General features: G+C 35.7%; 1 protein-coding gene and 1 long non-coding RNA gene across 4 annotated transcripts; one reads left to right on the plus strand and one right to left on the minus strand.

Annotated features, from left to right (window-relative positions):
* The first annotated feature begins 294 nt into the window (after positions 1-294).
* LOC142178421 (ribosome production factor 2 homolog) lies at positions 295-8,429 on the plus strand. 2 transcript variants are annotated; one of them, XM_075247813.1, is made up of 7 exons: positions 295-743; positions 2,881-2,992; positions 3,082-3,285; positions 7,129-7,374; positions 7,460-7,702; positions 7,793-7,858; positions 7,947-8,429. In XM_075247813.1, exons 2-7 carry the CDS (start codon positions 2,906-2,908, stop codon positions 8,064-8,066), a joined length of 966 nt encoding a protein of 321 aa, XP_075103914.1. In that variant the 5' UTR covers positions 295-743; positions 2,881-2,905; the 3' UTR covers positions 8,067-8,429. The 2 variants fall into 2 exon arrangements, with proteins under 2 accessions (XP_075103914.1, XP_075103913.1); XM_075247812.1 differs by having other exon boundaries at positions 2,900-2,992.
* Positions 8,430-8,933: 504 nt separating this feature from the next.
* LOC142178422 (uncharacterized) lies at positions 8,934-11,306 on the minus strand. 2 transcript variants are annotated; one of them, XR_012706559.1, is made up of 4 exons: positions 10,800-11,306; positions 9,988-10,082; positions 9,694-9,897; positions 8,934-9,198 (listed from the first exon to the last, which is right to left on the minus strand). It is a non-coding gene; the product is annotated as an uncharacterized LOC142178422 (long non-coding RNA). The 2 variants fall into 2 exon arrangements; XR_012706558.1 differs by having other exon boundaries at positions 9,988-11,302.
* Positions 11,307-11,922: the final 616 nt, after the last annotated feature.

Consider the following 11,922-nt stretch of genomic DNA (forward strand, 5'->3'; position numbering starts at 1 on the left):
TAGATTTTAAATGCATAATCAATTGCATTTGTAAAATACTAAAATACCAAAAAATACATTAGTAACTCTACATGCATTTTTAGGCTAGTTAATTAATTAGGTCATTAGTCAATTAGTGAGTAAAATATATATATATATAATGGTTTAGCCACACAAATTGATTTTAATTAAAATTTGAGTCCAAAGTGACTAATTTTGCAATTGTTTCAAGCCCATACCTGTAGAAGCCCAATCCACCCCATAGTCTGGCCCATACTCTTCTTCCCCACTCTAATAGAGGGAGACATTAATTTCACTCTCCCCTAAAAAAAGGAAAAAACCCAACAGAGATGAGAGAACCCTAGCGCCGCCCCTCTCTCACTCAACTATTCGGCATCCTCACAATACACAGAGAGGATTCACGCTCACCTCCCCCACTCTTCGAAGATAACGCTCATTTTCTTACCATACTCACCTCTCTGAACAAACACACAAATACACACGAACTCACAGTCCAAATAGCTAAAACAAAGGTTTTTGAATTGAAATTGAAGCTCAGATCTGAAAGACAGAGATACGAAAACAAAATAGAAGAGAAGTTTCTGTCACTATTCAAATGGATTTTGGTGTGCTTTCACGTTCTGGGTTTTAAAACAATTGGGGAGATTTGTTGCTCTGTATTGTTGATTGCTGCTTTGACGGACTCCATCCGTCCTTTTCAGCTTTCATTTGGCCAACATTCCAGTTTACTTTTGCGAAATTAGGTAAGTCATTGAACCTCTGCACCTCACTTTGATTGAGTAATGAAATTGTGTGAATTCCGAATTAGAATATTTGTGTAATCGTTGTTGTTTAGTGAAGTACGACGTGGGGAATAGCGATTTTTCTTTGTCATTTTTATGCTGGAAATAATGGTTCCATAACCTTTGAAGAAGAATTAATATGGTTTTAGCTTCTTTTATTTTGGCATCTTTAGTTACAGTATTTGTTCAAGTTGCTTGTTGACCCTTACACTACTTATCGTTAAACACAAATTAATCTGCTTGTTCCGTTTTATTTATGGGTGAATGCAAACAGTTCGTATATTTTTATTAATTCTTTTGCTCCCAAGTGAGATTTTAACTTGAACCAGATTCCATTACACACTGTGCATTCATCTTGTAATCTTCAATTGCTGCTCAATTGCCAGACTTTTGGTGTATAATAGACCCTCATTTTGTGCAAGTGGTGAACTGCTGAAGGTGAAAAACTTCACGGAAAAGCAAGTTCACCAATTTCTCCGCTCAGTCATCTTCACTTATAAAAGGATTATTCCGTTACCCATAACAAAATTAGAAAGGATTGATTCGTAATAAGTAGATATGAATTTGTTGTTTATCAATATGATTGATTTGGGAAGGTCTCATAAAGAATAGTTTGAGGTGCCGTGAATTATATTTGGGCATATCTTTGGGGCTTGTCTCTTAGTTACACGCTATATCAATAGTATTAGAAAATTAAACAACTCATAAACATTGGTAGTTTGCTTTAGGCGCGTTTAAATAAATCATCGTGACTATGAGTACGGTTCCTTTGGCGTAGTCATGATACGTAAACCCCAATTCGAGTGTGTGTTTCACGTGACTCGACCTTACAACTTCAAATAATAATAAAAATTAACATGTTGTAAATCGCGGGTGCCTTTCATGTGACGCGATTCACAATGTGTACAAAAATAATAAGTGCGCGACATCGCGACTTATTTAAATAATCTCCATAAATATTAAAAACGATTAAAAGGTTAAAAACGCACAATAGGTTTCAAACATGTAATAAATCAGATAATTAGGTCAATTATTAATAGTTGAGCGACCGTGCTAAAACCACGGAACTCGGGAGTGCCTCACACCTTCTCCCGGGTTAACAGAATTTCTTACCCGGTCTTCTGTGTTCGCGGACCATAAATAGAGTCAAATTTCCTCGATTTGGGATTTAAAATAAACCGGTGACTTGGGACACCATAACTTATTCCATGTGGCGACTCTGTTTTTAATAAATAATCCCATTTTGATTAATGTCACTTTAATTGGAAAAAACTCCCTTATCTCCCTTCGGGAAAAAGGAGGTGTGACAGCTCTTTTGCTGCCAAGTACATTTTCTTTTTCCCTTCTTTAATTCTTTGCTTGGAATGTATTTCCTTTGTTTTTTTGTCTTTCATTCGGGGACAAATACCAAAGGGTATTCCCCATTTTTTATTCTTTTAATTTTCTATCTTTTTTGTTCCGTATCTTATTCAATTTTACTCTAAATCTCTTCATCTTCACACCGCATTATTCCTACACAGTTAAAATATAATATTAAGCACAAAGTAATGTAATTAATACTCAAAAGATGATTAAAAGTGTTATAATATAAGGCAATAATGATTAAATATATGCATTTTTTGCGGAACAAAAGATACTCATTTAAAACTAATTTTTATATAATTGATAAATTATATATAACCATGTAATTAAGTTAAAACTTGATTAGGGTGTGTAATAAAGTTTCATATATAGTATAGGAAGCTAAAAATCGTTATTGGATTAGTAGTAGTTGAGTCAACTTGGGCCTGGGCATTTTCACTATTAGGCCCACAATTGAAACCAGACAATAACACCCGCCCAAAACCCCTAAATGATTCTAAAACCCTAATATTTGCATAGGCATAGTTGTTTCTTCCCCTTCTTCTTCGTATCATCCCTTTACCAATTCTTCTTCGTATCTTCCCTTTTCCTCAATTGGTAAGTAAAAGCTTAAATTCTTACTGTTCGCTTGCTGTTTGTTTTTGTTTCTAGGGTTCCAACTAATTTGTGATTAAGCCCTAGTAGTTGTTGTTATGATAGTTGAAGATTTGCTTTAACCACAATAATATTAGTTTAGTTTTCAATTTTGTTTGTAGGTAAGCATGATGAGAAGTAAAACCCCATGGAAAATTAAAACCCCACAGAAAGGAAGAATCAGAAGGGAGCTTGAAAAACGTGCTCCTAAACTGGTGAGTTTGATCTTAGCAAACCACTTTTTTTTTTTTTAAAGATGGGATTTTTATTGTGATGACAATCTTATTTATTTATTTGAGGGCAGGTTGAAACTGGGAAAAAGACATTGATATTACATGGTACAAAAACAAGCCAAGTGTTGAATGAGGTGATGACTGAAATTTATCATTTGAAGAGGGATAATTCTGTTAAATATACCCGGAAGAATGAGAATGTTAGACCATTCGAGAGCGGGGGCGAGGCTTCTTTGGAGTTTTTCTCTCTTAAGACAGATTGCAGCCTTTTTGTGGTAAGTGTGTACATGCCGTTTTCCTTTTTGAGGCATTTTTTGGTTCAGTGGGTAGATAAGTGCTGATATATATATCGCTCCATGTTAATTTGGATTTGTTTCTGTGGCTCTCTGATTATTATGTTGTTTGCTAAGGCTTGTTCTTGAAGGTACAAAAATTAATTGTCTCCAAATATTTAGTAAAGGAGAACAGATCTTTTTTCATAATAAATAGTTATTTGTGCTCAAAGATATATATTCAATGAAATACAGAAGAAGAAACATAGGTGCAATATTGTGAATTTGTTGCGTCATTCTGAATCTCCCTCTAACCCAGGCCAAAGAAAGTTTATTTTGACATGGAATTGCATTGTTTTAATCAGGTTAAGCCGCTGGCTTCTAGGGAATAAGGAACAGAGACTAAGCCGTATAATGCTTAATGGGTAGCTTGCATAAGTTCATAACAAAAATGGGTACATTATCTGCCTAACCTTTTAGCTACTTGTAACACTATTGAAGAGTCCACTTTTGATCTTCAACTGCTTGATTATTTTTAAATAGAAAAGATCTATAATATTGTTAGTTGCTTACAGGGGTGGAGCTAGCCTTTTGAGTTACGGGTTTGCGGAACCCAGTAATTTTTTTCCAAGCTCTTTTTTTTGTCTTAGGAAATTTAGTGAATATATACAAATTATTAATTTAGAGCCTAGTAACCTAAAAGGACTAGAATCTTGAACCCATAAGTTTCAAGTCCTGATTTCGCCTTGGTTGCTTGATTTGTTGAGACACCGAATAAGTAAAAATTTGAACTTAGTATTTGATTGTCTGTATATCCCTCATTGTGCTACCATAGTTCATTATTTTTAGTGCTAATAGATATAGTGAGGGGTTATTTTTGAATGGTAAAACTAAATTACTGATGTCTTGATGTTATTTTATAGGTGATTAACAATAGTCTTTTGGTATGTTGCTTGGTTAACGAGGTTTCTCTTATAGCGTGGGGGAGAGCACATTTAGAACTAGAGCATCTAGAATTTGTATTTTGTAGCTTTGGAGCACCCTAACTGAAAATGTATTTGTGTTCAATTTTTGGTCACTCGAGATATTTATAGTTGATATGTGGCTCCTAATAGTAATTGGTCTACAAGTTATATTACTCATGTAGTAAAATATATAGATGTCATAAAGGACATGTATGAAGGAGTTGTCACTAGTGTTAAAACAGTAGTAGGAAATCCAAAGAAGTTTTCCATAGCAGTGGGTTCACACCGGGGTTCTGCATTGAGCCCCTACTTATTCACCCTAGTTATGAATGAGCTAACCAACGTAACACAGGATGAGGTTCCAGGGTGTATGATATATGCTGATGATATTGTACTAAATTACGAAACTAGCGAGGGTGTTAACAAAAAGCTTGAGCTATGGAGAAACATCTTAGATAGTAAGGGTTCTGAGATATATAAAGGTAAGACTAAATACATGCATTGAGCAAGTGTTTTGAGATATATAAAGGTCAGACTAAATACATGCATTGCAAGTTCAGCCTGCATGAGAAGAGCGAAGTTGACTAGATGGATTTGTGGTGCCAAAATACAATCAATTTAGATATCTAGGCTCGTTTCAAGAGAATGAAATGATAGATCAAGATGGTACTCATAGGATTAGAACTGGATGGTTGAAACGAAGAGGTACTCAAGATTACATTAAGGGATGTTTAGTACGAAGGAGAATATTTTTCGAAAAATGTTTTCCAATTTTTCCATGTTTGGTTGGCTTAAATATTTTGGAAAATATTTTTCTCATGAACTCATTTTCCTCCAATTGGAGGAAAATGTTTTCCTTATCAAGAGTTTCCAGAACTCCTTTTCAATCTTCCCCACCCTATTCCCCATCCCCATCCCCACCAACCCCCTACGCTACCCACCCACATCCACCCCTACACAACTCAATAGAAATATTATTAAGGGTGTGTTTGGTATGTCGGAAACATTTTCCAAAAAATGTTTTCCCATTTTCCACTGTTTGGTTGCACAAAATAGTTTGGAAATTATTTTTCTAGATATCACATTTTCCTGAAATTGTATGAAAATGACTTTCCTAGAAAAAGTTAGGAAAACATTTTTCAAAAATTTCACCTACCCTCACATCTAACCCCCTTCCTCCCCCTTCTCTCCCTACCCTACCTCTCCCACCCCCTCTCTCCAAAGAAGATTTTTTTTCATATTTCAATTTATTTTCTTTTCCGTTACCACCCACCTTGCTACACCCCTCCCCTCACTGCGGGGCATTTTATTTTTTAATTAATATTTTCAGTTTATAGGTTTGAAATTTTACGAGTTCCAAAGTTATGAGTTGAGGTTAATGATTTTGGAAGTTTGCGGGTTTAGAAATTATAGAGTTTACGGGTTTGAAAGTTTAGTGGTTCGGAAGTTTATGGAATTTGTGGGTTCGCAAGGTTGTTGGTTCGAAAGTTTATGGCTTCATGTTTACAACAACCCAGTATAATCCCACTAGTGGGGTCTGGGGAGGGTAGTGTGTACGCAGACCTTACCCCTACCCCGGGGTAGAGAGGCTGTTACCGATAGACCCTCGGCTCCCTCCCTCCAAGAACTCCCCCACCTTGCTCTTGGGGTGACTCGAACTCACAACCTCTTGGTTGGAAGTGGAGGGTGCTCACCACTAAAGCAACCCACTCTTATCATGTTTATGGCTTCATGTTTATTGTATTTAAATTATTTATGAATACTCTTGAGGAGTTATTTTCCTTAATTTGCATACCAAACACCGGAAAATGTGTAAGATTACTACTTGTTTTCCAAGAAAATATTTTCCGCTTTACCAAACACACCCTAAGAGTACTTTCTTTTTCATTTCAACAATCTGAGTATTTTTTTTTTTCATTTCAACAAAAAAAGTTACTTTCTTTTCGTAATGTAGAAAAAGTATTTTCTTTCATTTCAATAGAATGAGTACTTTCTTTTTATATTGTAGAAAGAGGACTTTCTTTCTTAACCAAAAAAATAGTATTTTCTTTTTAGTTATGATGCACATATTTCAATGTTGAATTTGTATAGAGTCATATATTATTAGCGAATTTTTTGAATATAAATAGTATCTTTCTATTTATAGTATTTTTTAAAATTTGTTTAGTTTTATATTGGATTGCAAACAATATATGAACAAAGTGGAAAATGCAGTCATATATTATTAGTGATATTGCTTGATGTGCATTAAGCACATTTTCTTCCTAAAATGAAAACTGTCATATTTTGTGGAAGATAGTCAAATTTGAATAAGTTTAATGAAGAAGTATATATTATTCCGGTTAAGCTTATGTCACTAAATAATCTGAGCAAAAGGAAAATTATAAATTGTACTTGAAAAACTATTACACTTAAATAATATGGGTTAACCCATATTCAACCCGCCCATTTAACACCCAACCATTTTTGACCCGCATGAAATATGGGCGGGTTGAGACCCAATCCATTTTTGCTCAACCCATTTTTAACCCGTCCAAATCCGACCCAACCCGCCCATTTTCCGCCACTAGTTTCACCTCTTCCAAGGAGTATTGCTCCGGTAAAAGTGTCTATTACATTATTATAATCGATAGTAGATTTCAACTCTTCATGCAGATGAGGAATAACACCTACTGTTAAGTTGGATACTCGGAGTGAGATGAGTTTTTTTCAACTTTTGAAAATCTTGATTTGAACGAAAGGCTATCTTTGTATAAACTGTTGAACTCTTCTAGTTTATCGCTTTATCAGGAGTAGTTCTGTCTTTTGTGTTCAGGACTTTTTGCTTGTTGCTTTGTCTTTTGTTTTCCATACCCACTTACAGTCTTTGGTTATTTTGCAGTATGGTTCTCACTCCAAGAAGCGCCCTAACAATCTTGTTATTGGGCGAACCTATGATCACCATATTTACGATCTTGTAGAGGTAGGGGTGGAAGAGTTCAAAAGCATGAAGTCGTTCAAATATGATAAGAGTTTGGCTCCTAAAATTGGGTCAAAGCCCTTTTTTACCTTTATTGGAGAAGGATTTGATAGTGTTGAAGAGTTGAAGCATTTAAAAGAAGTTTTGCTTGATCTATTCCATGGCGAGGTCTGTTCTTTCTCAATCAACTTATTCGCACGGCTTCTTTGAATTGGAAAGAGTACCACTAATGCACGTGGGTTCAATATTGCAGGTAGTGACCAACTTGAACCTTGCTGGGTTAGATCGTGTATATGTATGTGCAGCTGTGTCGCCAAAAAAGGTTTTCTTGACACATTGTGCACTACGGCTTAAAAAATCTGGCACAGTAGTTCCAAGAATAGAATTAGTGGAGGTTGGCCCGTCCATGGACTTAGTAGTTCGGCGACATCGTCTCCCTGACGACAGTTTGAAGAAAGAAGCTATGAAAACTGCTCTTGATAAAGCAAAGAAGAAGGTTTGATTGGCTTAGTCACTTCTTCACATCTTTATTTGACTAACTTGGAGTCTGCAAAATACTTATGTTGTTACTGGCTGTCATTTTCAGGAGAAAAATGTTGTCAAAGATGCCATTCAAGGAAAATACGGGAAGATTTACATTCCTGATCAGAAGGTAAGAAATAAGAATACACTACTCTGGTTGAAAAGAAATTATAAAATTCTATGACTGTTTACCAGTGAAAAATTATTCCTTTCTGTAGGTTGGAAGTGTTGCACTGCCTCACAAAGCAAAAGGAGTTAAAAGGGAGCGAAGAGAAGCTAAGATGAAGAATGTGGCAGACCAGCCTGAAGAAAAGAAACAGAAGCTGGATTCTGAGTGATTTTCAATTCCAACCTTCTGTAGTTTGATGCTCTTCTGCTGAGCCAAATCAGTTTTGTTCTTATGTGCTTTAGGCACAATGCATATCGGAGTCTAATCCCAGCTTTCTGCGAACCAAAGGCCGGATCATTGCTGTCAAAAATATCAACTGGGAGCTTTCTGGAGCGATGGTTCTCACTGTTATTTGAATTTTCACCATTTGGTATATTTGGCGTGTTTCTAGTTATTTGGAAAAATTTCCTCTATTGCTTGTAATTTAGTTCTATCTGTTTGGAGGGTCATTCTGAAGTCTGAAATCTAGAATTTTTATCATTCTATGTAACTCGATACGAATCAACATCCTAAAAATGTAGTTATGTTTAAACATGTCTTTTATTTTCTTTAAGCTAAGAACACTCCAAGCACTCATTATCCTAAAATATTAGCGCTGCCGACTGTTCTTTCGTAGAAGCATGTTTTGAATATAAGTATATCCTGTTGCTAACTGTTCATTCAAAATTGCTGGCATTCAACTAATGTACTACGGCGTAACGCTCTCACAGCCCCAACCCTAGCAAATCATATTTCATCGTTTTATACACGCACATATATGTTATGTATAATTGTATATATCCTCATTCATAATCCCTTCACTTACAACAACACCACTTGGTTGTGTTAAAAGTCGACCATTATCCTGTCCGCAACCAAATAATATGTATGCATAATTACAAGTACAAGCCATATTTTATTGCAAGGGAAGCGTTAAGGAACTCTACTTCCCAAGTGCGTGTGTTCCCCTTTACAAAATTTTTTAGGGGAAGCAATCAAACAGAGGAAAGCTACTTAGGAAACAAACGTACATGTCACCATAAAGCACACACAAGTATGGTGTCTGATAGGTGTGCATTTCTATAATCCAACTTTTCATTATAATGCTTATACATATAGTTATACAACAACAATTCTGAACAGAGAATACAAAAAATGTTATTGCTGGCATCAACAAAATCACTAGGCCAAACAGTGCTTAGAGAGAAACGGACATGCCCAGTGCAAAGGATCTTCCGTAAGGCAGCGGCTGCTGCTTGAATTCGTGAAGAAAACTTAGTATTCTCCACAGGCAACCTGAACTAATATGCATAGATACAAGCCTGCAAAACATACGCAGACATAGCTATCAAAGTTTATACATGTGAAGAAACTGCCTAGAGGTATTGTCATAAAACATTTGCCATCGAAGTGCAAGAAAGCAAAGGGGTGAACCCATTTTATTGAGCATTTACTCTCAAATCTTTCAAGCTAAAGCTTGACAGTGGTTCACTGGCACCTATCTAGATCGTTAGGCTGGGTCTCTCAACAGAATACTAGCTGCTATGATGTCATGGCCAGTCTAAAGTAATGCCTTCTCAAATCCACCAAACAGAAGTTCAGATGCTCCAGCAGTTTCCAAAGCATCACTAGACCCAAGAAAGTGTGTCATGGGAAGAAGTTTATTCCAAACATTCTACCAAATAGTTCAACTACTACTATCAGCACTCGTCACCTAGTGTCAAACTTACCTAGACTTTGACAAAAATGTGGATATACCAAGGGCAATAGCTTTAAAATTCAGTAGAACGACGAAACAGATTTCGAGATAGACAAACCTGACATAATCCTCCAAGCATTCTTCCTCCCAAAAACATTGACTAGTAACAAATGCAAATTATGTGCAGAAACCATAAAAGTTATCACACATTCACGTGAGCATCTGCATGTCTGTATGACCTGATTGAGGTGTGAGAGGAGATTTAAGATTTGGTCTCAGCATATCCATGATAGTAGAAAAGGAGGGGCGTTTCCACGGCTCACTACAACATTATCAAAACTAACTTTAGATAACATTAAAGCAATCACGAAACTAAAAGGCATGAACTTGGGGACGAGTACAAGCAACACACTTAGTCCAGCAGGCCTCAATAATAGTCGCCACTTGAGGATTCAAGTCACTTGGAATGTCAAGCCTCTTCCCCCTAAAGCCGACAGCTGCTACAACCTACAAAATCAGATTCATTACAGCACATTCTACGCCATGTACGATATAAAAAAACAAACAGTTCAATATTCATGAGGCTCGACAGATGGTCCTCTTATCTATCTTTCAAAAATCAAACTTGTAGCAGAAACTAGAATGTACGATATCACAGGGAAACAGTTTCAACAATCATGATGACCGAGAAATCAACCCTTAGGAGTAACCAGAGGCTCCGAAACTCGGGAATAATGGGCCCGCCCCTGTACCCTTCTTCGCTACAATACAAGGCTTAGTTCACATGGCGCATGGCTTGAACCTGTGACCTACATTCTAGGTCACTTGAACTAAGCCTGTGGGCATATCTATTGTCCTCCTCTTTATTTCTATTTGCTTTCCCATCAACAAGTCTATTCCAAATAACTATTCGAATCTTAATCTCTTGAATTAGCTTCTTTGTCCCCATCCTCTAACATGCGACAACCTTTTCCTATCTAGCACCATGTCAATGTGGTTGACTAACTTCTTTACCTCACCCGCATTAACAAATACAATATTTAGATGATTCATCATAATTAAACTACGGTTACACTAGTCATCAACTTACCACAACTTTTAGTTCTCTACTTAACAATAATCTTGACAAACTGTACACTAACTGTTACAGAAAGTAGGAACTTTTTCTTTTCTTCTCTTCTCAAAATATGAACTATTAGAAGACCACAATAAGCAAAACAAAACCTAGAGAGAAGTGGAAAGTAGCATCCCCAGAACTTTCCCATTCAAGGGCCCATGAATGCGTAGCTTTCTACATTAACCACATGAAAAAGAGAGGCAGATGACGAAAGGAAATTGAAATGGCATTCCTGGAAGAAGTGATCCCACTTGTGGTGCCCTAGTTCCTGGCAGAAGAACCATATGGACCAACTCATTTTCACATCCCAAGAGATAGCCTTAGGTCCTTTCAGTTGATATATTAGTTGTTACCCTCTAGATTCAATTGTAAGGGTTGCATGTGGGCCGGGCCCGGTCCTAAGTGGGCCGGTCCTAAACGGTTGCGGGCTTCACGGGCTTGTTGTTGGAACCGGTCCGGGACCGGGACCACGACCTAACGGTCCCGGGCCTAAACGGGCCTACATATACTTTCTATTTTTAAATTTGTTTTTATACAAGTTAGAGAAAAAAAATGATAATAAAAATATCTACGGCAATTCCTAGTAAATTATATTATAGAATTGTCACCTAAATTTTTTAATTCAAATTTAAAGACAAAAATATTGTAAAGAGATATTCAAAGCAATGTGTTATAAAGATGTATATATAGTATAGTATATATATATATATATATATATATATATATATATATATATATATATATATATAAGTTATATTCGATATATATATAAGCTTATATATATATACTATACTATACTATATGTATATCCTAAGATATATAAGCTATATTCGATTTACTATATATACATCTTAAGATTTATATATTAATATTTGATTTATATACTATACATATATCTTAAGATATATATACTATATATATTTATATACAATCGAATATGTCTTATATACTATGTATATAGTAAGATGTGTATGTATATATATATATATATATATATATATATAGTATATACTATATGTATAGCTTAAGATATATAAAAAGACAAAAATATTGTAAAGAGATATTCAAAGCTATATATATTTTAATTTTTTAATTTTTTAATTTTTTTTAAAAAAATTTTAAAAATAGCCGTTGGGACCGTTTGGCCCGCTAAGGTCCCGGGCCCTAGCGACTAAACGGTCCCGGGCATGACGGGCCCAAATCATAGGACCGGCCCAGGCCCACTAAGAC

Source organism: Nicotiana tabacum, chromosome 24, assembly GCF_000715075.1.
Source record: "Nicotiana tabacum cultivar K326 chromosome 24, ASM71507v2, whole genome shotgun sequence".
Taxonomy (NCBI): Eukaryota; Viridiplantae; Streptophyta; class Magnoliopsida; order Solanales; family Solanaceae; genus Nicotiana; species Nicotiana tabacum.